Consider the following 27,164-nt stretch of genomic DNA (forward strand, 5'->3'; position numbering starts at 1 on the left):
TACTAGGTTAACAACTACCCCCAGTTGCCCTTTCACATCTGGAACCTCTCTATAAGCCAGTATACTTCCTGGGGGTAAAAGCATCCCACAACTACCCTCTACAGCTCTTTCTTACATTGTGTCTGGGCCAAGGTTAACGAAGAAGAGATAAGGCTGGCTAGATTCAAAGTGCATTATAAGGTTTGACACCCCCCTAGCTTTTCTAATAGGATACGTGCTGGTAACAGTGGGACAGACACCAAGGCCCAGTACAAAGGTAAGATCAGGAATCTGGCTGGACCACATGGAATGGTGGTGTCTACTTACCACTTGTTCACGCAGCTTCTCATACAAACACTCTAGACGCTGCAATGCATCCTCCAGCTTCCTTCGGGTTTTCTGAAATGAAACAGGTATTGCTAGCTCTGGCAGACCTTCAAAGCCACCTCTCCCAGAACCAAGCTGTTCTCACTCAGTCCTTCCCCTCTTCTTTTCTTCCCACAGCACCTTACAATTCAGCTGTCTCTCATCCTCCACCAGCCAGGGACTGTGATACAGCCACATTCTCACTGTGCACATATACATGCATGCATCCTCCCTCCAAGAAAGGAAGCTGGATTTCCCCCTTTGCCTATTTCCCCGTCTAGGCATTCCTCCTTTCTGCCAGTGCTTGCAGATTACAGGACAGAGCAACTACTTCCAAAGCTTAAGAAATATCCACTAGTTGACCTACAGGGCATTCAGACAGCCTCACCCAGGCCAACCCAAGCAACAGCTTCTTCCTGGTCTCCTTGAGGAAAGGGGGGAATATCTTTCCCAACTTCAGGTAATCACTGAGGAAAGGGCCTGAGTACTGACACTCTGGTGGGACCGACTGACACCACTAATATCACCTTGGATCACCCACTCACAGGTAAGTTATACTACAGATATAAATGCCTGGCTCTGGGCAATGCTAGGACAGGCCTGGCAGCCTTAGGAATTCAGGTGCATTACATCACTGTATCAACGCTGCTCTTTAACATCCATGTAAGCTGAGTGTTTAAGCCCAAACCAATGGGCCTTTCTGTCCATAGAAGGAACCTCTAGGTTATGTCCCAGAAATTGCTACACTGCACTCTCAGAAAGCACAGAGCAAACATGCTGAAGCTGCTGCTATACACAAATTGTCTGACTCTGGGATAGTGGTTCAGGCTCAGTGCTCATCCCAACACCCACTAAGCAGACATGTTCTGGAAGGCTTCATGGTGCCTCCAAGGTCTGGAAAGACTTAACAATCTAACATGATGCTGCAAACACCATTTTTCTGCTTCCAGACACTCTGGCCTGACGCATTCAAGTAATGTGACATGTATGCCAACAGCCTTCCAGGAACCAGAGTGGAGAAATTACAGTGACTCAGAGACAAAGACTGTTTGGCTTCCTCTTCCAGCCCGCATATCTCAGCCTTTCCCTTTAAGGTCTGAGAATAGCTGGTAATACCAGATCTGCAGGAACCATCTATAGATCAAGCCACTGAAAAAGGAAGCTGAATTAGCTGGGTTTTCTTCCATTTTCCTCAAAGAAAAGAGCCAGCAGAACAGTGGGGGATAAATGCTAAAGAATGCATCTCGGTTCCCAGGAGACAGACAAGCCTATGGCCTATAGGAAGAGCATATGGATATTAACTTGGTTATAGGGGCAAGATTCACTTTCCCCAATCAAAAGAAGGAAGTATCTGTCAATCATCTATGCTGGCAAAAAAGCCAAAGATCAGAAAAGAGAGAACTTACTGGATCAGTAGTGACAGCAGCGCAGCGTTGCACCAGCCCTTCAAATGTGGCCTTCAGAGCTTGGTGCTCAGGAGGCAACTCCTTCCTCTCAACCCTCTCCACTGGTAGCTGGTGATACTGACAGAGAGAGAAGCAGCTGAATGAATGTAACAGGAGCATAAAAGGCTAGAGCAGGTAGATTCCCCTTCTGCAACTCTATGAACAGAAAGAATTTCATCCCTTGACAAACCCAGAGAATACCTGGAAGCAGAGAGTCAGATCATCATCTTCAGGCTGTGGTATAGCTAGAGGCCCCTGTGGATTCCCAACTTCTAGGAGGCTGACAGCCTGCCTGGCCCCCTCCCTCTCTCCCAGCTGCACCCAGGTGTCATTTTCCACCCTGGAAATCCCTCTAACATTCAGGCAGAGATATCTTATAAGGGCTAGGCATCATCATAAGCCCTGCAGCTTATTATAAGAATCTCAAGAGCTGAATTGTTTTTCTACTTGACAAGCTGCTGTTGGCTGGGGAACACACTACTTTCCCAAGATACCTGCAGGTTGCCTTCCTTGGGTGCTCCTGGGGGTGACTGGCCAGATTCTTGCAACCTGGACAGCTGAGGATGGATCCCTTGGGGCTCGGTGGGCAGACTCATTACTGGAGCTGTGATGGGGGCTGGAGGAGTAAATTTCTCAGGCAACTGTCACCAAAATAAAGAAAAGAGAGAAAAAAAATGAAGAAAACTAAGTCAAAGGAAGGAGGATTGGTTACACTCTCCACAGTCAAATTCCACTTCCTTTCTAACTTGCAGCATGCCCAGTTCTTCAAGATGATGTGTAACACACCTCTGTTCTTTCAGGCCCCTGACTCAGACCATGAGGCCCTTCCTCTTGCATCCTAGATGAACAGTCAAAGCAACAGTAAGAAAACTCTTCTGGAATTGTTCAATCAAACAGATCCGTTGCCCCTGAAAGCACTGGTTTTCAGAAAGCCGCCTTGGCTCTGCGATGGCACGAGTCCTGAATGTAGAGATTAGCAACAGTAAAGTGTCCCACAGAGCAAGTGTTGAGGAAAATCCCACGACGTGGGGGGAGAATCCTCTTGCAAACACTTCATCATGCCCCTGCTAAGCCAGAGAGTCAGGAGAGATTCGTTCCGACAGGGCTAGATCAAAAGAAGATGGCTTTAACAAGAGGCTAATCCTGTTGTAGTGAGCACAGCCTGAAGCAGGTTCCCAGCTATGCTGCCAGAAAAAGGGCGAGAAGTCTGTTCCAAGCTAAAGAAGAGGAGTAGGGGGTGGGAATGGTGCCAAAGAAGCTTCTTGCTACACCTGCCAGCAGGCAGCAGTGACAGAAATGGGGTACTGAGAGCATTTGTTACAAAAAAAGCTCAGCTCATAGGTCCTCCAGTGCAACTACTTCAAGGCAGAGAGCAACAGGGCCAACATAGCAGGCAGCTTATGGATATGTCTGTCCCAACTTCTTTCACTAGAAGTGCCTTAGCCTTATCAGCATCTGAGGAAAATCACTGTGGGTCTCACTGGACTGAGGAGAAATGCTGCCCCCAGCTGTCAGATGTGAAGTGAGCATGATTTCCACAGCCACTACCAAAAAAGACATGTACACAGAGGGATAAGATTAAGTTCCTATTTCTAGCACCAAGTAACTGTAGGCGGCCTGGGAAATACTGACACAGGATGCAGCATCACAGATGACAACTTTGTTACAAAACAGACACCTTGGAGTGACAAGGGTCAAGACGACTTTGACTCCAATTCTAGCTATGCATATAATGCAGAAATATACCAATGAGGAATGAGACCTGCCAAGTGTGACAGGGAGCACTTATAGGTACGTATCTGTTGCATGGAGCTCCCTGGCTAAAAGATAAACAATGCATATTGCAGCTGAAAGCCTACCTTTTTCTTTGGAAGGCCTCCTCTTACAGCAGAGGGATCGGTCCAAGATTCCTGAGCTGCCAGAAGAGAGAATAAGATACAAATGCCTTTGAAAAAATGGCCATATCAACAATTCAAGGTTGCTTGTGTGGTCTGGTATTTCCCTCAGCAAAAGGGCCTATGGCTCCCACCCCTGCCCCTTAAGCCCATTTCAACCTGTTCAAAGGCTTCATGAGGTGATCTCTGATCAGACTGAACTGTCACACACCCACTCTCATACATAAAGTTTCTTTACAACTATATAAAGCTTTGTGCATTCTGCACAGGTTGCAGTTGTCAGCTTCATAATCAGAGGCCTGAGCTTTGGTCAGGACCTGCATGTGTGTGCACATTAGGGTTCAGGGATTCCCTGGGGTTCCCCACACAGGGAATCAGCCCAGTGCTGTGGTATGACAGTGAGGGCTATGTTATAGGTGAGAGAGGGCTTCTCATCAACACTCACAGGAGTGGCAGTCCACAGCAACGCAAGTTGCTGTGATAAAGTGGGAAAAGGTTAGGAGTGGGTGGAAATGTTCCTCTTCCAAAATCATATTCAGAACCAAAGCTTAGCAAAATTTGCTCGCTTCCCAACTAAAAGGGAACAGACTTAACTAGTAAATGCCTTAGGAGCAGATGGGTGTCTCAGCAGATGCTTTTGTGGTACCCAGCCTCTAACCTCACTCCAGGTAATTAAAAATCAGACAACATGATATCAAGAGACTTGCAACTACACTTCATTCTGCAAACATCAAATTCTAACCACCTTGCCTGCTGCTGTCCTGTAAGAGTACCTGCAACTCTAGACAAAACCCCAGTGCTGCTTTTGTCACCCCATCATTAATAATCTCAAGCCTATGAGACAGGAATAATGTGTGAGAAAGTGGCATAATTATAAGGGGCAGTATCAGCATTGTCGGAGCTCAGTGCCACACTTAATGAGCCACTGATCCTGAACTGAGCTTTAAAAACCACAGGGGAAAGATGCAAAAGGTATTTCATTACTTTAATTACCTTTATTATTAAAATTCTGGCAGCCTCCTTTTGCCCTCCCTTTTCCCATGATTTCAAGACTTGCTCTCTGATGAGTTTGGATCAGTAGTTTAATTAAGTTGGCACTTATTTCTAGCTTAGGGATTCTATGCCCTAGAACGCTGCTGGCCCCCACTGAGCCTGTGGCCTACCAGTCCTTGGCATTATTCCAACCCAGTGGCACTTTGAATCCTCACAGGAAGCAGCTATTTAAATCATGGTCTTTAAGCGAGGCACTTAATCATCATGACATGAGACAACAGGACCCTGATGTATTGTGCTGGGATGAAAGTTGGACTATCTTGCCTATGCTACTTGTGAAACAGGATTTCTCACCACTCCTGAAATGAGTGCCCCATAGCAGCAGTCTCCAGCAATGTGTATTCTAGAAAACCCAAGACCATCACAGGCTGGAGTCAGGGAGATCTTCACTTGCCGTTCTTCACCCTATCCCTGACACTCCCCAGGGGCATGGGATTTCTACAAGTGGTGATCTCTCTTCATTGTGCTAATGAGCTGTTCAGATCATGTTCAGGCACTTCCAAAGCAAGAAAGTTGGACCACTCAGATGGAGTGATCTTGCAGCCCCTTTCCATGCTAAAGGAAAATACTCATCAAAAATCAGAACAATAATAGCAGGCAGTAAAGCACTCTCAATGAAGCCAGTATGCTCTGCTGATATGGACATGCCATGTGCTGCCATTAAAACTGGGAGTAAATACTGACAGGAGAAGGGAACTTCCCAGCACTAAATTACTGCAGGGCATTTTCAGCTTTAGGAAGTGCTTGAAATCCTTGCTGTGGAAACATCTTTCCTTTAACAGGGAAACACTGGGGTCTTATGTTTCTCTGCCAAAGGGACAACTCCCTTTCTAGAGTCCCACTCCATACAGAAAGGTTTGCTTGGCCGTGTAAGTGGCTACTCAGTACTCAGATTTCCTAAATAAAGCTGAGACTCCCTTCATAATCTTCTTTGCAGGGGCAGCCTACTAAGACATTAAGCCTTACTCCACTGACAACATAAACTAGAAGACACCTACTCTTCATCATTAATGAATTCCAAGGACAGAAAACAGTACAAAGCATCAGTCAGAAAACTTCTACAGTCCAAATCCTCCTCAGCAGATGGACTGAGGTTCAAAGCCAAACTTTGCTCTGTATCTAAAGCCAAAAGGGCTTTCCAGTTCCCCTTGAAATACAGCCCCCAAATTCTGCTTGGGAAGCTCTACTTCACAACTGCTCATGCTGGAATCCACCTCTTCTGAACCACATAGGGAAAGGACAAGCGCAAGTAAAGCCATGCATAAGGCTGATTATAACAAGGTGAAAACAAGAGACGAGTTACACTGCCCTATTCCTCACCTAGAGAGCCAAGAAGGAAAAGCAGGCACTTCCCTGTCCTGCTGTCCTAGCAACTGCCTGAAGGGATATAGAGACTGAGAATGCTCTAATTCCTCCAGAACTAAAGGGAAGTAGAGAAGAAAGAAGCTGGAGTCCTTGTTTTCTGTAGTCAAACTCATTAGTAACAGCACAGTGCTTTCATTTCACTTCCAATATCCCGAGCTCTCACTAGTCTTCAGGACAAGTGTGTCCACTACCCCAGCTGTACAGCTCCCCAGGCATGCAAAGAAACAACAAACATCAATGAGCATGCACACATGCACACAAAGTACAACATGCACACACACCCCACATTGCACTGGAAGAAGCAACATTGCCTCTCCCACAGGTCTGGAGGCTTCTCTTGGTACTACCTGCATGATCCACGTGGGGATCTAGCCAAGGGAAGAAACCTGAAAATCAAGGCAGGGTGGGAAAGTTATAATCACTAACAGCTTTTGCTCAGTGAGTAATGGCCCTGGACTACAATCCCTGACAGCTCTTCAAATGGAATTTGTCCAGCCTTTATGTATAGTCCCCATGGGTTTCACACAGTGGGATTTGCTATCCTTGGTTAAACAGAGCTCAGCAAAGAATTCCAGGTGGAGGCAAACCTCAAAGCCTTAGTTCCTCCACTCTCATAATACACATGGCTTGGAGAAGCATCTGCTCCAAGCAGACTGTCAGCTTTTTTGTTAAGGATCTTCACAGTCTGGCTAAACCTGAGATAGCAAAGTATTAACAGGCCCCAGGCATAGTGATGTTGTGAGAAACAGACATAGGGAATGCCAATCCATGGGGATCGAGGTCCAACAAGTCTTTATTAATCATGCTAGCAAGGGCTTCATAGTACTTGCAGACTGGGCTGGATTCAAACTGCAGGCCCAGAGGAGAAAGGTTCCAGGTCTACAACACTGCATAGAGGAACCCAGAAGTGATTACCAGGCAAACATTTTATGACAACAGGATGTTTTGCAGGACAGTGCTGAATGCTTTGCACAAGTCCAGGTAGAAGTTGCTCTTCCCTTATCCACTAACGCTGTGACCCCATCATGGAAAGCCACCAAATCTGCCACACATGACTTGCCCTTCATGAAGTCATGTTGGAAGACATGTCACCTCCTTATTTTTCATGTGCTTTATCACAGTTCCCAGGAGGATCTGCTCCATGATCTTGCTAGGCACAGAGATGAGACTGACAGACCTGTAGATCTTTGGGTCTTCCTTATCTCCCTTTTTAAAAATGAGTGTTATGTTTCCCCTTTTCCAACCAGTTGGAACTTTACTGAACTGCCACAGTTTCTCAAATACGATGTACAGTGCTTTAGGCAACTGTATATGCCAGTACTCTCAGGACCTGCAGATGCATTTCATCATGTCTTATGGTACTATGCACCTTCAGGTTCCTTAGACGGTCACTTATCCTGAAGCTAAGCAAGAGGGACCCCACAGACAGAGAAGCAGCATCCCAGCATTTCAAATGCACTTCTTGTGTAAGTTACAGACAGGGGCAAGATCAGCAAGCACTGGCATTCCCTAGGAATCACCACACTTTCAGTCAGAGCAGATGCTTCTGGAGCGCGTGATTACCCAGAGCAAACTGGGGACCTGAAAAGACAGTATCCTGCAACCACAGCCTCAGGGACAGCGCAGAACAGGCTGAATGAAACTGTCACCCCTGCTGTATTTCACCACCACAGCAAGATGCAGCAGAATGGGCCTGCAAGGTTAGCCTCAGTGCCACATCTAGCCTTTATGATGACAGACCAGGCCTCAGGAGGTTTGTACCCATTACGTACAGCAAACTCCATCCAGGACTATCCTGGACACACAAATCACACAAGCAGCACTTACCTGTGGGAGGAGGAGGAGGAATGCTGGCTGCTGGCAGGGGTTTTGTAGATGGAGCACCAGGACCTCCCTGAGGGTAACCCATGTTCATGGGGCAGTTGAAAGGTGCTGAAGAGAAACCTAGAGGAGGCTGGTTTTCCACAGGGAGAGGACAAGCTGCAGGAAGCTGTGTTGATGGGACTGAGGCTGGAGTAAAAAGCACCGAGCCAGATGGTGGAACACCAGGACATGTCATGGGCATAGACTGTCCTGGCAGAGAAGGTTGGCAGGGGAAGGGAGCAGGACCGATAGGTCTGACTCCTGCTGGTCCAAATGGCTGAGACTGTGACACAACTACAAATGAGAAAGAGTACATCAGCATTATTTGTTTCATGTGCAAACTGCTCCTGAAGCTCTCCATGCTAGTAAGTCTGCACTTCTTCAAGACATACGCTAGAATATCCATGCCAGGCATAACCCCCAAAACCCAGGCTACATCAATCAAACTCTGCCACAGTCAGCTGTGGCTTCTCCACCCTTATATATGCTTAATATTAGTGGATGTACAGCAACACTTGCTAGAACTAGATGTGTCAGAAGCATGGAGAAGCCTCTCAGAGAGCTGACTTGTTCTTTGCAAGTAAAACAGGCTTGTGAAGAAGAAAGTAGAGCAGCAATCCATACTGAAGGCTTTAATCTAAAAAAACCTGGAGAATGGACACTACTATCAGACAGTGCTTACCTGGTCCTGAAACAGTTGCTGAAACCAAGCCTAAGTTGTGCTGTGGGTATGCAGACCCTCTGGAATAGACACTTGTTTGCGGACTCGTGCCGGCCTGAGGAAGGGCAGTGGGGTGAGGTGTCATAGACATCGCTGGCACTGGCTGAGGTGTGAAGAGGGAAGGCACTGAAGGCTGAGAAGGTGCTGAAGAGGCAAATGGTGACTGATAGCTGGGCTGCAACTAAAAAACAAAGAACTTGCAAAGAGCTGGCATGGTCACATGCCTACACACAAGCTGATGCACTTTCTATCCCTGTCACTTCTCAGGCAAGAGAAGATGTTGCTGCTGTCAGTGCCCTGGGTGGATTGGATCAAAAACGTTTGCTACTACATAACTTGCTCAACAAGCTAGGCACCACACTCTGAAGAGTATTCTCTGGCTCTCAAAAGGATTAGTCCTAGGAAGCTGATTCCCATACAGTGGCTTCCTAGAAGCACAACCATGGGAAACAATGAAGTAATTAAGGCTGGAAACAAAACTTCCTGAACAGTCGCCTTGGGCAAGAACTGAGATGAAGCTGTGCTGCACTAAATGAGATACAAAAGTGAGATGGGCATTAGAGAGTGAATCACAGACCCCTTTTCCCTCAGCATATGACGGATCAGTGGACCACTGCACTTGTAACAGTCTCCTCCAGTGACTGCATGTGGGACAAGGCTTTGCAAAAATATGTCAGACAGCCTGCTTTTGAATTATCACAGGGCTTGCATTTGCTCCAGTGAAGGACATCACCGATGAGTTCCTCAATGCCTGCAATCTGTATTATCTCATATTACTTCATGTCTTTCACAACCCAGTAGCCCTCCTCCTTCTCCCCAAGCCATCAATACCTGAGTTTAAGGCCTACCTTCTCTGGATGCCTCGGACCTGTTTTGTGGGCTGCTCCTTCAGGGGTAGGACCACCTTTGACTGCTGGAGATGTATTTTTAATGACACCTACATTGACACGGGTGTAGGGAAAAGGGGGTGGCTGCTGATCACCCACATTCTCTCCTTGAGCATGGAAAAGACGATCTCGGAGCTGTTCAATCAGGAGCTGAAACAAACTATGCTTTAGGAAAAGTGCCTTGAGAGCCTCAGATGGAAGGTGCTGGGGAGGCATTCAAAGCAGACTCTGAGAATTAACTCGCAAAATTAACCATTTTCCCAGTAGCCACCAGGACAAAAAACCAACCACAACCTGTAAGTGAAAATCTGGGACATAATCTGCCATATTCCCAGGCAGATGAAGTCTCACAGATCTTTCCCACAGTCTTTAGGGCATTCCCTCCCTAATCCCTACCCAGATTTGGAAACTAGACAGATTTATTTCAAGCTACCTGGTTACTCCCTATTCCCTTCCTCCACCAGCTAGTTTCAGATATAGATGCAGATTCCCTGGAGAGCTGCTTCCCAGCACTGCTCTCCAGGAACCATTTAACAATTCTATAGCTTCCTTCCTTCTCCCTGAATCAAAGGTACTAAAAAGAAAAAGATTATTAAAAAAAAAAAATACGACAAAAGTTGTGTTCTAGAAAAAAACCCCATATCTCTACTGTGAAGTTACTACAATTAAAGTGAAATATTAAGTCCTGATCCATGTCACAACTCAAGCTCTCCCTCACACAAAGTATCATTTCTCCCCATATACTACTCTTTCCCACAACAACCTGTTTCTCACTTACCTCTTTAGAGCTGCTGGGTAGGTAATTCATTGCGGCTGCCAAGCATCCTTGTGATGCCAGGAGACTGGCATATTGGGTGATTCGTTCTGCCAAGACAGGGCCTGGCACTGGTCCTGCTGTGCCTCGGAGCATCTCAATGGACCTGGTCAGCACCATCACTTTCTCTATCAGATCCTGAATAAACCAGGGGAGAGAAGAAATAGACTAGCCAGAATATGACTGGCTTTACTGGTCCATCTCATGCTGAGACAAAACTAGATGGCTTTCCCCACTTTCAACTGACATTGGGACCAATGTGAACAGAAGTTACACCACTATGCACCAGATACTGTCACTGATGACAGTCTCCTCCTGTGGACTTCGTGGAGAAAAAACAGGAACCAGGAAGCAAAACCTTACGCTGATATTTTTATGATAAGGGAAAAAAGAAAATCAGGAGCCACAAGGACATTCTAATCAACTGCAACCTTTTTACTAGGCAGTTACTATTGTATCTCTAGGAGTTACAAGCTATCAGCTTGGAAGACTAAGGATTAAAACCATCCCAGGAGAAATTCACTAGGAAAAGGTACTATTACTGACAAACAGACCAGAAAGTTTTTAGTTATTTAAAGCTACTTCAACTCCTAAACATAACAGTGATGTTTTTATCTGTAGAATGATACTTGCATTATTGGCTGATAATTGTTAACTGGAGGAAGCCAGTTTCAAGCAGAATCAGGAATGGTGAAGATGCCTTTTTGTTGCCGTTATTCACTAGTGAGGTTGCAAAACCAGGGAACTCTGTAGCAGAGGGCATTATCCGCAGATATGCAAGTGGAAGACCTGCCTAGTTCGAACAGCTGGCGGACACAGCCCTGCTTAGGACTTAGCCAGGACTGGTTTAAGTGTAATAGGGAAGTAACAATACTGACTTAGAAGCCCCAATTCATCTGCAACCTGTGACTTCCCATGCATTCTACTTGTAGTAGGAATATTACAGTCTAAACTTTACTTTGCCAGAGGCTCTTCTGAAAGTACAGCCAGATAACTGAAACATCACAGTTAGACATGATAAGTACAGCAGTAAATGTACTCCCAGGCAACTACCAGTTAAAGAACAGGTAAAGTCTAAACATCTCTGAATGTAAGCCCATAAAACAGGCTAGGAGGAGACACCCTGATGACTGCAAACAGGTCTCATTGTCTGCTGGAACATATAGTCTCATACTCTGCTTGATGGGACAGCAGAGTCTTGATGGGACGCAAACAGACCAGGGTGAATAGACTGGCCTAAAGGGAAGTCAAACCAACATTATAGCACTTGTACCTGCAGTGCAAGGGGTGATGAAGTCTCATGTTTTTTTACCCAGCATTCCACCAACCTCTCCACATTGCCTGATGAGATATAGCATAGGCAGGCGTTGCTGGACAGAGCTGCATCTCCCTCTGATTCTAGGCGGGCACCCAGCATGTCTAGAAAGAAACACGGTGAATATTTAACACACTCCCTTTCTGAATTGCTCATTAACCCCAATGCTCATCTCTTAGCAATTCTACTCTGGCTTAGCATGAAAAGGTTTGACAGCTTTGGATTTGCACCTTATCAGAATCATAGAATCATTTACCTTGGAAAAGACCTTTAAGATCATCGAGGCCAATGATAAACCTAACACTGCCAAGTCCACCACTAAATCATGTCCTCAGGTGTCACTTCCACACAACTTTTAAATCCCTCCAGGGATGGTGACTCAACCACTTCCCCGGACACTCTGTTTCAATGCTTGACAACCCTTTCAGTGAAGTAATATTCCATAATACCCAATTTAAACCTCCCCCGGTGCAACTTGAGGCCATTTCCTCTTGTCCTACCATTTGCTGCTTGGGAAAAAGAGACCAACACCCACCTCACTACAACCTCCTTTCAGGCAGTTGTAGAGAGTGATAAGGTGTCCCATCAGCCTCCTTTTCTCCAGACTAAACAGCCCCGGTTCCCTCAGTTGTTTCTCATAAGACTTGTGCTCCAGACCCTTCACCAGCTGTGTTGTATAATTCTTGGATAACACAGAGAAATGGGCATCATTAACTTTCAATTTGGTTGAAAGGAGAAGTAATTTTTTATATATCTGCCAATTTTTACACCTCTGTTCAGACATAAAAAAGAAAGAAAAAAACTTTAAAAATGACAGATTAATTCAGTGAAAAGAATACAATGTTTTTTTTCCAAACAGGTGTGAGAATCTCCAGGCAACAGTAGAGTCCAGTACCAGGAACAGCTAGTAATCTGGTAGTTGTCAATGTTTAGCAAATGCTAGGAGATAAAGATGAGCTGAAGCTCTCACTATCACTACTGCCACAGCCACTTTCCACTCCTACCATTCGATCTGTAGAAGATGTCATTTTCTTGCATTTCAAGTTGTGCCATCTGACCTGGATAAAGCACTAGCATTTCTGCAACAGCACTTAGCTGTTCCCCTCAGCCAGGAGCTAGTTCCAAGCTAACCAACATGAGCAACTTAATCAGATTCAGTCACTAGATTGCCCCCTAACTCGTGACTCTCAGAACAACCAGTCACTAAGCATGTTGGACTGTGGAAACTACTGCAGCCATAAAATATCCATTAATCCCTGTTCCTGGCCTTAAAAGGGAGGGAAATGTGCTGGAAGGGTAAACCTCTTCCAGAAGAAATGAAGCCACCTGACCCTTTCCTGTGAAGGAAATGCCTTTCTTCCCAGAAAAAAGTAACAAATATCACCTTCTTCGTGTCTCAGCTTAGTGCCTTTCCTATTTTTGACATGCTATTGGTAAAGGTGACAGGAAATAATCAGACTATCTAACTTTGCACCGTGATTCTGAGCTATAGCATGCACCTATCATTCTCCTAACCCGAAGAGTCCACACTTAATAAGTTACACCTAGCTGTAATGAGTAAGGAGTGCTTTCCTTCCTCAATTGTATCCACTTTTTTCTGTAAGTAGTCCAGAGGTGCCCTTCTCTAAGGAAAACCATATCAAAACATAATACACTACATACCACAGAGCTGGGTATAGTCCTCATGCTTTGAATATGTTAACAAGATGGCCAGTGCCTCCTTCCAGCTCTGTAGATCACATGTGCAAACAATATCTTGCCAGTTTTGCTGCACAATGGAGGAAAGCAGCTGTAAGGGAAGCATAAGGCTTGTCAGTCACTGAAGACAAAGATAAGCTGATTGTTTAAGTAAGTGCACCCACTGTGGTAGCACACTTTCAGGCACACTTCCCACTGTGCAGCAACTGCTTCACCGTACATTAAGGTTCGTCCATCCCAGAATGCCAATATTAACAGTAATTGTAACATAATGCCTCTGAGAAAAGTAAGAAAGTCCAACAAAGCACTTGGATATAGAAACAGCCACACTAAGCAAGACTAAAGATCTAACACATACCCTGTTTCAGAGCAGCTAGTATCAATCACCAGGAATACAGTTTTGGATATCCCAACCCCTGTCACACTTCCCCATTTGTAAAGCAGTAAGCTAGGACCTTCCCAGATGAGCTGTGAAGGAGCAGTAAGCTCCACAGGTTACAAGCATGGGGAGCTGAGGCAGAAACCGTTAGATTAAAGAAAAAACCAAAAAAAACCAGAGAACACAGACACTGCAGGTGGGCAACATGAAGTTGTCATAAAACTACCAAGATATTAGAGTAAATGTCAAGTCAAGAAAAGATGCACAGATTCTGCTGACATTTTATTTACCACCAAAGCATTTACACGCATATTCAGACAGACTTCTGCAAAGATATTGCACACCTTTCTCTGCTCAGTGGGTACATAAAAACTGCCATTTACCAGGGAGAGTTTTGTTTTCCGCTTGGCAAAGTAGCGCTTCTGGGTCTCTTTTAGGAGATTCTCCCCACCAGATATAGCTAAGATGATGGCATCAGCAAAGCGCTCTGCTCGCATGCACAGCTCCACTGCACCCTCAAAATTTCCCAACAAAAGTGCTTGGCTGATGAGTCCATCCGTATCTGCAGAGGTGAAAAGCAGAGTCAATTCACAGGACCATCATCCAAACACATTGATGAAACTTTCTTTAAAGAACAGGCAGTAAAAACAATAACATGTGGAAACTCAGCTAAAAGAAAATTTGGAAACTCAGGTCAGATTTTGCACTTAAAAAAACCCCCACTGACTTGACTAAGTCTTCCATCATCTGAAAGATTCTCCAATATTTGTAATGAGTCTCTTATCTCGAAAGATTATTTCTCTGTACTAGGCTGAGATATGCTGCACAACACTGGGAAGGGTCATGTTGTTTTAAAAGCTTAAATCTGCTAGTGGACCAGATTCTTCTCAGTCTCTCCAATTTTCTGGTTTTTTCTCTCCCCTCCGCTTTTCATAGAAGGGCAGAAAAATACTTCATGTAACATACCTTCTGTGACAGGAATCTCCAATGTGCTCATATTCTGTGGGATGAGGTGGTCAAAAAAGGCCGAAGAGGAGGAAACAGCAGCTACATCATCACTGGAATTTACCAAAAGCTGTGCAAAGAGTGCAAGAGTTTAATGTACTGAATACACAGATCACACCCAAAATAGGTTAGTGGATTACAGAATAGGATGGGGCTTCTATCCATCTGATAGAGCACGCTCACATAAATCTGATTTCAACTTGAAAAACCATCATTCCTCCTGTCACTGGTCTATCAACCTGCACAGTTTCATCAGGGCAGCAACAAGGACAGTGCCACTATGGACAAAGCTTAAGAAATAGATAGTATAAGACAAGCAGTGTCAAGAGTATTGCAGGGCTGCATTCATCAACTCAACTACCAGCCCCTGAGCAAGCTGAACAATTTTGGATGGAATAGGGACACGCCCAACAAGTGACACCTGTACCTAAAGAGCAGAATTCACAATCATCCTTGGTGCTCTATTGAAATGCAGGATAATTGCTACCCCTAGAATATCTCAGCCAGTGTTTAAGGTTTGTGAAGAAAATTACTAATTTGAAGATAGAAGTTTTAGACACCTTAAAGGAGCAAAATTTACAGTGCATGGTGAACTAGGCCTTGGAAAGCATCTGAAGAGGGATATCTCAAAATCCTATGAAAATACATCTCAAAGGATTGAAGTAAAAATTAAAGGAAGACAAAAGAAATACCACAGCAGAAGCTTCACAGATGAAATCCAGAACTGTAGTATGAAGTAAAGCTTGGGTGAGGCTAATTCTATCACTGAAGATATCAGCACTGGTTAAGCAAGCCTTCGTGCAGTTCACAGCCAGGAATCCATCTTCATCATTTGTTGGTTTGTTTTAAAGCCAGAAAGGACTGCTATGATCATTTAGTCCAACCCGGTGAGGTTCTGACAGGCCTGTGAACTGCCTTCTGTGTTGCCTGCATTGAGTCCAACAGCTTATGGTTGGAATTAAACCTTCGTGTTCATTCTGCCCTCTACTACTTCCAGGCTGCCAAGATGCACAGGACATACCTGATCTTGCTGTGCAGTGTTTGTCTCATCTGCATCAGGAAGGAGCTGTTTATCTGTGATCCCATTGCTCAAACATGAGGAGATCTACAGAAGTAAAAGACATGCACAGAGTGAAGCCCCCATCAAAGTTAAACACCTAGGCAGCGAAGCCACCAAGCGACTGGCAAGCTCCAGACAATTCTCCCAGCAATTTCACCTGTCTGAAAAGTTCAGCCTCTCCCTGTTCCTGGCTGGCTGCCTATCAGAGGTTATTTATCCTTTTCAGAGTATTGTCCATGTTGCTGCAGAAGTTTCCTACCCTGCAGCTCCATCACTGCTATGCCAGACTGTCTTCATCTGTCACCTTCTTCCTGGCTGAGGAATCCCCCAAGATGAATGCTAGAAGCAGCTCTCACAATTGCACTGTTGTTATATGCTTCCCAGCGCGCCAGCAACTGGAAGCAAGATAACTGCGCTCAAGATCTCTTTGGTTTGACCCAGTACAGCTACAGTTATACCCTTACAAGTTCCTGCATTCCCTTTTTAATGGGTGACGCTTGAGCTGCCTCTCAGCTGGTATTTCATACAGTTTGGCCTTTTGAAGGCTGTGAGATCACTCATTCATTTCCAGTAGGGATCCTACAATTCTCCTGCAGTAGAGCTTGTCCTATAATCGTTTCTCTTTATTGGAAGGAACCCTTACCTTTTTTTGTAAATCCTCTTTATTGTAGCCCAGCAGCTTGAGGAGTTTAGTCCTGGGCTCCCGCTCCAGATTCACCTGAGTCCCAAAAGACATTAAAAAGACAAGAAAATATGTAAAATCCCAGATATCTACACACTGCCAATGGTTGGTTGCTTCTGGAAGCAGCAAAGTTTAGAGCTTGGTTTATAGATAAGGAAGTCAACTATGGCAAATCCACCTAATGACTATCATGGGGAAGATCTATGGAATTTAAGTTATAATCACAATAAAAAGGTGAAATTCAAGTTTGTCATACAGTTACAACTGAGGAATGGCCTAGGAATTGCCAAACTAATCTCTGCATAGGACTGATTTGAGTCTGGATGAAACTGAGACAAGGCAGTTGCCTGAACTCCTAGCTACTTCACAAAAATTAGTTAACTAATTGTTACAGAAGCTCCCTGGCTGGGGACTTCAGGCAGTTCCAGGGATTCCCACAGGCTGCATGCAGCCAAATTGATTGGTTGAGACAAGAAAATCCTGTTTAGAACCTTGACAAGAAGCCAAAGTGAGACTGCTGAGAAGACCACTCCTACTGCAAAATAAGACATCCTCCAAGACCTCAACTGTAAAAACTTTTATTTAGACAAGTAATTAACTAGCTTATTTTTTTCCATTTTATATTTTAAAAAATAGAAACATAAAGGGCTAGAGGGGACCATAAAGAACGTGTTCCACCCCAGGACCATAAAATAATTGACTTCTATGTTTCACCACAGCCATCCTACCTTCAAGAAGTTCCAAAGGTTCTCATCAAATGGCGACTTGGCTGTCTGGATCTTGCCCTGGCAGTAATCAAGGAGGTTCCCTGACTGTAAGGCCATCTGCAGTTCTCTGGACCGGAACAGGAATTCAGTTTCAGTGGTGACTTGACTGATGAATACCTGGTGTGGATAGGACTGCTGCATTTGCTGTCCAGCAGCCTTGGTAAGACCGAAGGTAATCAGTTTTCCTCCAAACTAAAAATGACAGAGTAAGATACAGTAAGCATTCTTATAAATGAACATAAAAGCAACACACTTAGCTCTTCATTTAGCAAGGCAGACTCAAGCTCCAGCTGTGATCACAAGGAACACAGTTTAATGTGTATGGATGGTAGGGACGTTGAGGGATTTCACAAGCCCTTCAGCTGAAGGCTGATAACAATGACACTTGTGAGTGTATTATTAGGCCTAGCCAATTACAAATGCCAGAAAGGCACAGAGGAAAAAGTACCATTTGGAACTGTTTGTTCTCTGCCATGGAGAAGCAGGCTGCAATGATAAAACTATTATGTGAATAGCAGGCACTAAACAGACAGAGAACAAGTCCAGCCAAGGGCTAAAAGAACAATTAACCCTTTCAGTTTAGGATCAAAGATGTGAAGAAAACTAAATACCTGGACAGGAAGGCAAAAGAAAGAGGAGAATAGGAATGGATGTTACAGCCTACAAGGACAGCTTTTATGAGTCTTCTTTAGCTTTGTTAACTCCTATTTACAATCTCCCATTCTCTACTAGAGGAGCCTTTCTTGTTGGAAATATATCTGAATGTCGAGCAAAAGACCCTTGCTCCATGGGACTTCACACTGTACCCTAAACAGGCATTAAAACAACTAGCAATGGGAAGATAAAGGCTTCTTTAGTGGAAGAACTGCATTGCATCACAAGACAACACATTTATTGCGTTTTAAGCTAAAGCTTTGTTCACTTACTGCAAATGAAACCCCCACAGGTCTACGAATCCACTTGGGTGGCTTCTTTAGTGGTGGAATCAAGGTAGTCTGAGCTACTTGCTCTGGCACCTGCAGAGGAGGAAGGATCTGTCCTGTGCCAAAGGGATCCAGGTTGCTGAAGGAGGAAGAGATCTAGAATCGGGTGGAGAAATGAATAAGGTATAATTCAACTCCTCTCTGTATGGAGTAAGCACAAAAACTACTGCTTAGTAATGAGTTACTTTCCTCACTGATGAAGAAAGAGGCTATTACAGCACCTCTTTCTGGAATACCTCCAAACCTCTATGTAAGAAAAATGGCGTTTCCAAACAGTTTCAGAAATTATTTCTCAAGAAAGCTTCACCTTGAGAGATTTAAGTAACTTTTTCTTAGCAAGCTGCAAATTCTCTAACAAATACTGCTTAGCCTAGCACCCAGCTCAGAAATCCACCAGTTACAAAATTACTTGTTTTATGCAAGGCAGTGACAACATATGGTCAAAAGTTGTCCAGCTTATTTATTGTTTTGCTCACAAAGGAATGCTGACTCCCTTTCTCTGGCTGGGGTCGTTCAAACGTGTTATTTTTAAGGACTATTGAGCTTTTATAGCTTAGACAAGGGTGGTGAAATAATCTCTCCAGACTTTGTTGTCTAGACGAAAGTGTGTCAAAAGTGGTGCCTGATCTGGATTTCTGACATTTAGAAAGTCAGTGAGCACATATACAATACTGTTCATAAGCATACTTGATTTTCAACATTGTTGGCATAGATTTGTTGTTTGCTAAACGTAACCCTGTTCAAGTCTGACTGGACCACAGGGCATAGCTCCAGAATACAACTGACCAGTGTACCTAAAAGGAAGCAACATAAGGCTGATTAAGCTAAGGTTGCTAAACAAAGAACCGCAGGCAAGATCTTCGCATTTTGTCTTTCAAATCTTTCTTGAGAGGAAAACAATTCCAAAGAAAGACCATTCCCAGTGGAAGAGCTTATACCTAACAGAGCAATCGTGCTAAACCTTCAAAACATAAATACAAACTAGCAGGGTACCAGTAACAGCAACCACCAGGTCTTGAACAGTTTCTATTCTGATACCATGAAATCCAGAAGAAAGTGACCTCTTGGTCACAAACTCTCCACATCTATAACTGGCATTATCTCCTCCTATTTGTGTTCTTACTTGTTATTTTATTTACCTAGGAGTTATTCTACCCTACTCTTCTCCAGTTTTGAAGAGTGGGTGATGCATGCACATGAGGAATGCACAGAAAGAAAAACCTCCATGGGTTAAATAAATCCTTAATCTCCTACAGCTGTTGCCCAATGAATTATTTTCTGTCTCTTGCAAATCCTATGAAACTGAACTCAGTCAGCTGTAAATGACTATATAAATAACACCTAAGCCAGCTCATACATATTCTCTTAAAACCTGTATTGTAAGGCATTTGTTGGTTCGGGGAGAGGGAGGGAATTAAAAGACCAAACATCAATTAAAACTAAAATTTTAGACTGTATTGACATTTAATCAGATTGTTCAGAGTTTGCCCATCTATTCATTGGCTAAGTAATGGGTTTCAGTATCAAAATATTACGATGCTCCAAGTTATAGTCAATTGACTTCAGGAAAACTACTGATAGTAGCTTATAAGCTACTTCAAGAAAAAAAAATCTCTTCTGAACTAATAAAGAATAAGGTATTGTGTTAATTAGTATCAATTATTTAATTTTAATGTAATGACAAGACAAGCTTGTTGCTCTGACAAGCGTGTTCCTTTATTTTCAGACTAGTAGTAATAACCATAAAATATATGTAACATCAAAACTACACACGATCTTGGTTCTCTTTACACACTTCAAAAATTATTACAAGAGAGACAGACACCTTAGTCAAAAGGCAACATCGTCACTTTGGGACTTGGTGGATATAAAGTTCCCCCACAGGTAGCTTCTGGTTCTCAAACCACACAGCTGTACATGCTGGTGGGCAGGACCGATTGCATCACTTAAAAAATCATACTGTTATACATGTGTGCTTCTAACACTCTCAGAAGTCATGCTGAAACATGTGCACAGGACTTTACCTTGTCAGCCTGTGTCTTCTGCTGAGCTTCTAAATTCCCACCCATAACAGAATAAATGTTGATCCACCCATCAAAAGTGGCAGCAGAGAAGACTGAAGGATTCCTGGGACACCACTGGACATCAAAGCACCACTGACTCCGAATGGGTAACTCATAAACCACCTATCACAGAAAGAGCAAAGGCAAAAGCATAACATGAGTTGTTCCTTGCTTCCCACAAATCACTTGCCCACAGCAAGTGTGTCACAATTTATTTACACATCACCATTGTATACAAGTCTCTTATTTTTGCTTTTGCATTTGTAATCAGGTGAGAGTGCACTGAGCTAAAATACAGTGAAAAGACTTTTTTAAAAATCTAACATCAGGAACATTTCAGAGTTTCATTCTCTTCTAACTGCTAGATAGAGCGAGCATCAAATCCCATGAAACCACAAAAGCGGCATTTCATGCAATTTATGAAAACAGATGAACTTTTTTCCATGCCTTCAAGGCAAAGTGGTCAGCTAAGTGAAATTATCCCATTAAATGAATCCAGCCTGGGGCTCCCAGTTAAACTTTGTTCAGCACTGTTAGAATACTTTCCCCATGCTATCATCAAATCAACTCTGTGAACTTTGTTCAAAGTTCAAAATTCAGTTTTATCCAGAAATTCAGTATCGAATGAGTAGGGATGCAGATTTTTTTTTTTACATAGACCTGTATTAATTCAGGTGATACCTAAATACTTAAAAGAAGGCAATTTTGAGATACATGACCAGGTAAGCACATACATGTGAAATCACTGTACAATGAATAAAGTTTACACACGTTTAATTACAATGTCCCCTTCTCAATGACCCTAACAAATGCTCCTCATTCTCCTTTAAGTTTCCCTCAAAAAGCTTAATACCCTACAAGAACGAAGAAGAAACAAATGGACACAGAGAACATTACACATGTGAATGTAGCAAGAGTAATCAAACAGATAAAACTACGTTTTAGTGAAAGCTTTCTTCCCTCTATAATCTCTGGACACAGATATATCTGAGAAGATCTCTGTCTCTGCCGTTTTCACTCTGGATATGGACAACACACTCACTCACTCCGGAGAGGAAGAGTGCAGAAGGCATACTTGAGGAAATTACATTGGCACTCCACAGGGATACAAGGAAGGGACACACACAGCACAGCACACAACTCTGCGAAGTAGACCAGAGGTACTTATAGCTGTGGTTATATACCTCCCCCACACTTGGGTTCCAGCACAAAATCCGGCTGTCTTTGGCACTACTCAGCAGCAGTTCAGGGTCAGCCTGGCACCAAGAGACAGACAGAACTCCCCTAAAAGAGACAAGAAATAAATCAATCATATTTAATACCTAGCCCACTCTTCCACTCTATCACCAAGAAAGCAGCACGCACCAGCACTTAAGTTCAAAAATGCCAGTTTTCGTCTCTACCCTCAACCAGAATCATCTGTGAAACAAAGGAGACCTAGCAAACAATCACAGTTCTCCTCCCAAGCCCAGTCTCCCAGATGTCTGCCTTTTAAAGATGAAGATTCATGAAAAGCAACACAACAAGCAGGCCCTCACCTCGTGTGCCCTTCCAGCTGGCTCAAAGGAGAGGTAGCAAAACGTAAGTCCCATATTTGGATCACTGGCAAGCGGTCATCCTCAGAGGAAAGGACTAGCTGGGTTGCAACTTCTGGATGCCAGGCCATTCCTGAGCAATGCATCTGTGACAAAAGTAGTATAGGCTGAAAATTCAGCAAAGCAAGCTGGCAAGAGTACACATGGCCCAGAGCCACATCATTCTGCACTTAAGGTGCCCAGAATGCTTGGCATAAAGCAAGTCTACCAACGTCTTGCTGGGGAAGCAAGTATTTTTACCTTGTCTACATAGGAAGAAACCCACTAACCATCCATAAATTAAAGGACTAGTTCAAAGTTGATCTAGGAAGACAGCTAGGATTAAAACACAGGAGGTTTCTCATAACTGAGTTTCATTCAATAGAAGCTGATTGCAAGGGTGCCCTAATTTTAGGAACAGATAGGGGTCTTGTTTCACCATTTCATTGGGAAAAAAAAAAAAAAAAAAAAAGAGAGATGCTTTGATACTACAGCTCCAAGAGAACCAGCCCCAGCAGCTGCTTCATCAAACCCACTTGATCCCAAAAGCCTAAGCCACTGCATTGCAATCACATATGGCATGTTTTAAGCTAGTCAGAATCAGAATCAGTCTTTCCTCCACTCACTCTGTTGCTGTGGTCACTGACTTTGATGATAGGCTCATTTTTCCTGAGGTCCCAAACTACCGCCTTGCCGCTGGGGTGAGCAGAGGACAGGATATGCTGTACCTGCCGATTCCAGGACACCACACTGATGTCTTCATGAGGCTGCCAAGATAGGAAAGGCCACACACCCATTATTCCTATGTTGAGGGAACACTAATTAAAGGATTCTGTCACTAGCACAACTAAGGGATTTGAGAACATATAGATTCCTGTCTTCAATCAATGAAGCTAACTGAAAGTAACATCACTAACCAAAAAGACTAGGGAGCATGGAAAGTCCTGTATTCAGAATGTAAAGCGGACAGTCAAATTCTACTGGGGAATGCCACCTGGAAAAGCACCTTTGCATTTTGGGAGCAGGTACTGGATTATGCATTGGCCAAACATGTCATAAATCAGTCCAGAGAGAACCACAGCTGAGAGAACACAGATGCTTCTACTCGGACTCTTGGAATGAACTTAAATGGAAAGATGACCTTGCACAACATTTCAGGAGAGCAGTGAGATGGAAAATGATGAAGCATTCAAGGCTAATTGCCGTTACTGTATCTACTGCAATGCAGGAAGCAGACAAGGAGACAAATGGGAGGCTTACTGGAGGAAAAACTTGGCCTGCTTTAGTTAAGCTTACTACGTTTTTTTCACTTTCCAGAGTTGATTGTCCTGAATAATATAATCAGCATCAGAAGATCATAAGCTTCTTCCTTTTCAAACTCACGAAACTATATCTGAGAGTAATAGCCAAGATGCATTAAATGGCTCACTGGCTCTGCCAGGAATATTACTTTCATGAGATATGAAAAGCTTCAGCTGAAGCCTGAAGTAAATTCATTCCTCAGAGAAGGTCCAATAAGCCTTCCTAATCCATCACACGTGCCCCAGCTGGATCACAAGATAAACTGGTCAGTTACTTGAACCAAATCCACAAAAAGCTTATGCATCCATGCAAAGCGCATCCTCCCAGAGCTTGCCAGCATACCTCCCCCCGCCTTATAGCACCCTTTCCACCTCCCCAAAATGAAGCCGATCAGTCAGTTCTGATCCATCTTTCTCCTGACAGATATCAAGGTCACTTCCCACTCACAGACTGTCTAGACCAGGATGACTACGCACACTCGCTTCTTTCTGCCTTGACTACCAAGATATAAAACTGCAGGGGTATTGCCCAGAGGAAAACTCATTTACCTGTGATTTAGATCCTGGAGTCATAGGCACACTGAAGTTATTCAAGTCCCAGATGAAAATTTCAGAATCATTGGCTCCTGAAGCCAAGAGGTTACTCTGTAGAAAAAAAAGAAAAGCTCAGCTGAGTTTCACAGGTTCAGAGGACAGATTTCTTAAAAATAAATGTAAGCAAAACCACAAGAGCTTCTGAAGTCAGATGAGAGCAGCTACTGGTATGCAGAAAGATACTAACTGGATTATAAACCAAGCCTGGCCTTCTTGCCTTCAGCTGTGCCATGTTACAGACCTGTTTAAAATTTGGCTAGCAAGCTACACAGGCAGAGGGCTGGTGTTACTCATAACAAAACTTTGCCACAGGCCTGGAAGCCACTGTCTCTGGCCAGCTGAGTCTTTGCTCTGCATCCCAGCGCCAAGAACATTTCTTCTGTGAAGACGGGGCTGCAGAAAACTTTCAATTTGCCTTTGTGCTACCATGAAAACTTACATTCTTTTCACTACATACTTTTGTCCCTTCCAATGTGATCAGAGCCTCACTGAATGACACACGAACAGACAGAATAAAAATAGTTCTATTTCAAATGGGTAATGGTCTAAGAGAGAAAACAAGACTCATTTTTACAGGGAGGTAAAATATATGATCAAGGTTATAAGGGAATCCAGCGGCAAAGCTGTGAACAAAATCCAAATCTGAGTCCCAAACCAGACTTGCATCACAACCACCATGCCTTTTTCAGATTAAAAACTGTTTTTATAAATCTCTATATAGAGGGGAAAATATTTTTTTAATATGGATTCAGTTATTAGTATCTTAACGTCACATACCTGGAAAGGGTTGAAATCAAGAGCACGTACAGGACCAGAATGCTTCTCTGTCTGCCCAATTACAGGCTCGCTCTTTGAAGCCAAGATGCGGTGCACGCTGTACATTGTCAATACACCATTATCCCCTCCACCAATGATCACTCCGTCAGACTCTGGGGACTCATTTCCAAAGTTACCCCAGATCAGCTTATGAAACCTAAAAAAGAAGAAAATAAGGCTGGCGTAGGTGAAGTCAAGACATCCTCTGCATTACCAAAAACCACATCCACGTTCTGACCTATCAAACATAATGATCAGTCTCACCCTTAAATAACCATTTCCCTTTGAAGATGACTGTGGTTTTCACATGCGGAAAACCAGAAATAAGCTCCCTTCCAAAGACTTTTAAAGGCAACTTACAAAGGAAGAGCCAGACTGTTTTGGTTTTTTTTTTAATTCCTACCCTATTAAAATGTTTAGAACCTCATACTGGATTTGGTGGGTGAACTCCTCTAACCTAGACTATACAGAAAATTAGATTACAGGACTATAAGTTTTATTTTCCAGAGAAAAATTTTCCCACTGTAAAAGCTGCTAGGTGCAGATCAAGGCTGTGTTTTCAACGGGTGCAAATGTCACTCACACTGATGAGTCTAAGAAATCATGTTGTCTTAAAAAGGTGCAAAACAAGTTTCACTCTGCCTCTAGTCTCTTTGTTGCAAATCACTAGCCCCAGAAAATTCATGATACAGAATGACTCTCCTGACTGACTACCATGTAAGCCCTTTCAAACTTCTCCAATGGTCCAGCTGCTGTACTTTCACACCCAGCATTATTGGTGTCAACAGAAATATTCAATTCTTGAAGACAGAGGTCAACTGATCCAAAAGATCACTTTACACCCCAAAAATATGACCTCCTCCTCTCCTTTCTTGTACCAGAAAAGACCTTTCCAGTTCCACCAATGGATACATCAGTACGAGTCTCTAGTACCTGTTTGAGGCAGGAAGTGTTCCTTTCTGCTTCATGTCTAGGGAGGGATCCCTGAAGTCAGCCTCAAATATTTCCAAGGTGGCATTTGTACTGAAGGATGCATCCAGTTGCTGGGCAGATGTTCCTGGCAGAAGTACAAGGGCAAAACAAATGAGCATTGTTTTCAAAAGCGGAAGACAAAGAAAGAGCAAGGCACTGGAAACCATTCTTCACAGTCAAAACAACCTTGGCTGTGTTTGTTCAAGGAGAGGACATGTTTGAGTACATCAGAAAGAGGAATCAACAATTATGATAATGACTTTGAAAGAAATCAGAACTTTTTCAAGAAATTCTGGGCACCAGAATCACTATTGTGCACATACCTTTCTCTCTTGGGATATATACGATTCACATATCCTCTTCCAAGCAGCCACAGCTTCTGATTTTAAGTCCTTATCTAAACTACGAATACAGTCACATTGCAAAACCCTGCTACAAGAATGATCCCAATTATTTCTGCATACTGCTCTCAACCATGACCATACATCTTGATGAAACCTTCTAAAAATGGTCTACATCAAAATTTCTTCAACTTTGGCCAAATACACACTCCCCAATGACACAGAGACCACTAGCAGACACACAGCAGTGGCTTCCTTTCTCCCTAGCTTACGGGATAAAAGCTAAAAATAGATTTAACATTGCCTAACGGGACACTGCCAGGCAAACAGTCACCCAGTTACTACAGAAGTGCTTTGTAAATGCTAACAGCATGGTAAGTGCCCAGGAGACTACTAAAAAGCAGTACAAATTATGAAACTGCAGTTTCTGACCCAAAGTAGACTGAAGCCAAGACTTTTGGTTTAACCAAAAATCTGGCCTTATTAGAGAAACACAAAATAAACTATCTACCCCCCAAATTGTAAGGTTGTGTTTAAGGCAACAGCCAAACTTTTGTCACTTTCTTTTGAAAGTAATCCCTGGAAAAAAAATAACCAAAACCAAGACAGCATAGCAGCACTGCACAATTCAGGCGGTAGACAAAGCTGACTCGTCCTCATATTGGGCCAAAACCCCAAGCTGTTGATTCCCCACAGACACAAACTCACGAACTGCCAACTCGGCAAACAGGCTGACTTCATGCTTCAGGAAATAAAATTATTATAACAGTAGTGAATAATGAATAATATCAACAAAATGCAAATTTAAGGTTTGCAGAAATATTGAAAATTGAATGATAACCAAGACATGCAGCTTTAGGGAGATTTCTATTATTTGATTGTCAAACCACCTGATAATATTTGAAGACCAACAAAATAAAAGGGAACTTAAATGAACATGATTAGAATGAACTGCATTTTTCCACAGACTTACCAAATAAGTAACCTTATTTTGTTTGAATTTTTATAGCAAGCAGGTGCTGGAGTTCATACAGACAGAAATAGAATTTAGATCAACAAAAGGCACGTATTCACCCTTTGAAAAAATCACTGGCCTTTAAGGTATCAAAGCTGGGCATACAAATAATCCTCTATAGATCATTTTTAAAAAAAATAAGGCTGTAATGTTTTCAGTATAGCGCCTGTAAGTTTTCCAGAGATTATAAAGGTGGGAATTGTTGAAAGTT

The 27,164-nt window shown here is 43.3% G+C and overlaps 2 protein-coding genes across 5 annotated transcripts in view; both read right to left on the reverse strand.

Moving 5' to 3' along the window:
• Positions 1-27,164, reverse strand: part of LOC138724321 (broad substrate specificity ATP-binding cassette transporter ABCG2-like) — a 434,882-nt gene that overhangs the window by 132,188 nt on the left and 275,530 nt on the right. The window lies entirely within an intron of this gene.
• The window catches only part of SEC31B (SEC31 homolog B, COPII coat complex component), a 34,863-nt gene that overhangs the window by 2,270 nt on the left and 5,429 nt on the right, over positions 1-27,164 (reverse strand). For 3 of the 4 annotated variants that reach the window (XM_069864266.1, XM_069864265.1, XM_069864267.1), the window contains exons 3-26: positions 25,559-25,682; positions 24,587-24,782; positions 23,765-23,860; positions 22,541-22,681; positions 21,879-22,021; positions 21,525-21,624; positions 20,302-20,463; positions 18,221-18,373; positions 17,256-17,486; positions 16,489-16,563; positions 15,807-15,890; positions 14,747-14,855; positions 14,164-14,342; positions 13,366-13,492; positions 11,662-11,807; positions 10,353-10,526; positions 9,536-9,724; positions 8,649-8,868; positions 7,931-8,260; positions 6,451-6,489; positions 3,650-3,705; positions 2,285-2,431; positions 1,752-1,868; positions 307-378 (exon numbers count right to left, since the gene is read on the reverse strand). In XM_069864266.1, coding sequence (XP_069720367.1) covers positions 307-378; positions 1,752-1,868; positions 2,285-2,431; positions 3,650-3,705; positions 6,451-6,489; positions 7,931-8,260; positions 8,649-8,868; positions 9,536-9,724; positions 10,353-10,526; positions 11,662-11,807; positions 13,366-13,492; positions 14,164-14,342; positions 14,747-14,855; positions 15,807-15,890; positions 16,489-16,563; positions 17,256-17,486; positions 18,221-18,373; positions 20,302-20,463; positions 21,525-21,624; positions 21,879-22,021; positions 22,541-22,681; positions 23,765-23,860; positions 24,587-24,782; positions 25,559-25,682 — 3,410 coding nt within the window. The remainder of the gene's footprint in view (positions 1-306; positions 379-1,751; positions 1,869-2,284; positions 2,432-3,649; positions 3,706-6,450; positions 6,490-7,930; positions 8,261-8,648; positions 8,869-9,535; positions 9,725-10,352; positions 10,527-11,661; positions 11,808-13,365; positions 13,493-14,163; positions 14,343-14,746; positions 14,856-15,806; positions 15,891-16,488; positions 16,564-17,255; positions 17,487-18,220; positions 18,374-20,301; positions 20,464-21,524; positions 21,625-21,878; positions 22,022-22,540; positions 22,682-23,764; positions 23,861-24,586; positions 24,783-25,558; positions 25,683-27,164) is intronic. The other variant, XM_069864268.1, reaches the window with a different exon arrangement.

The sequence above is a fragment of the Phaenicophaeus curvirostris genome, chromosome 9 (assembly GCF_032191515.1).
Source record: "Phaenicophaeus curvirostris isolate KB17595 chromosome 9, BPBGC_Pcur_1.0, whole genome shotgun sequence".
NCBI classification, from domain to species: domain Eukaryota; kingdom Metazoa; phylum Chordata; class Aves; order Cuculiformes; family Cuculidae; genus Phaenicophaeus; species Phaenicophaeus curvirostris.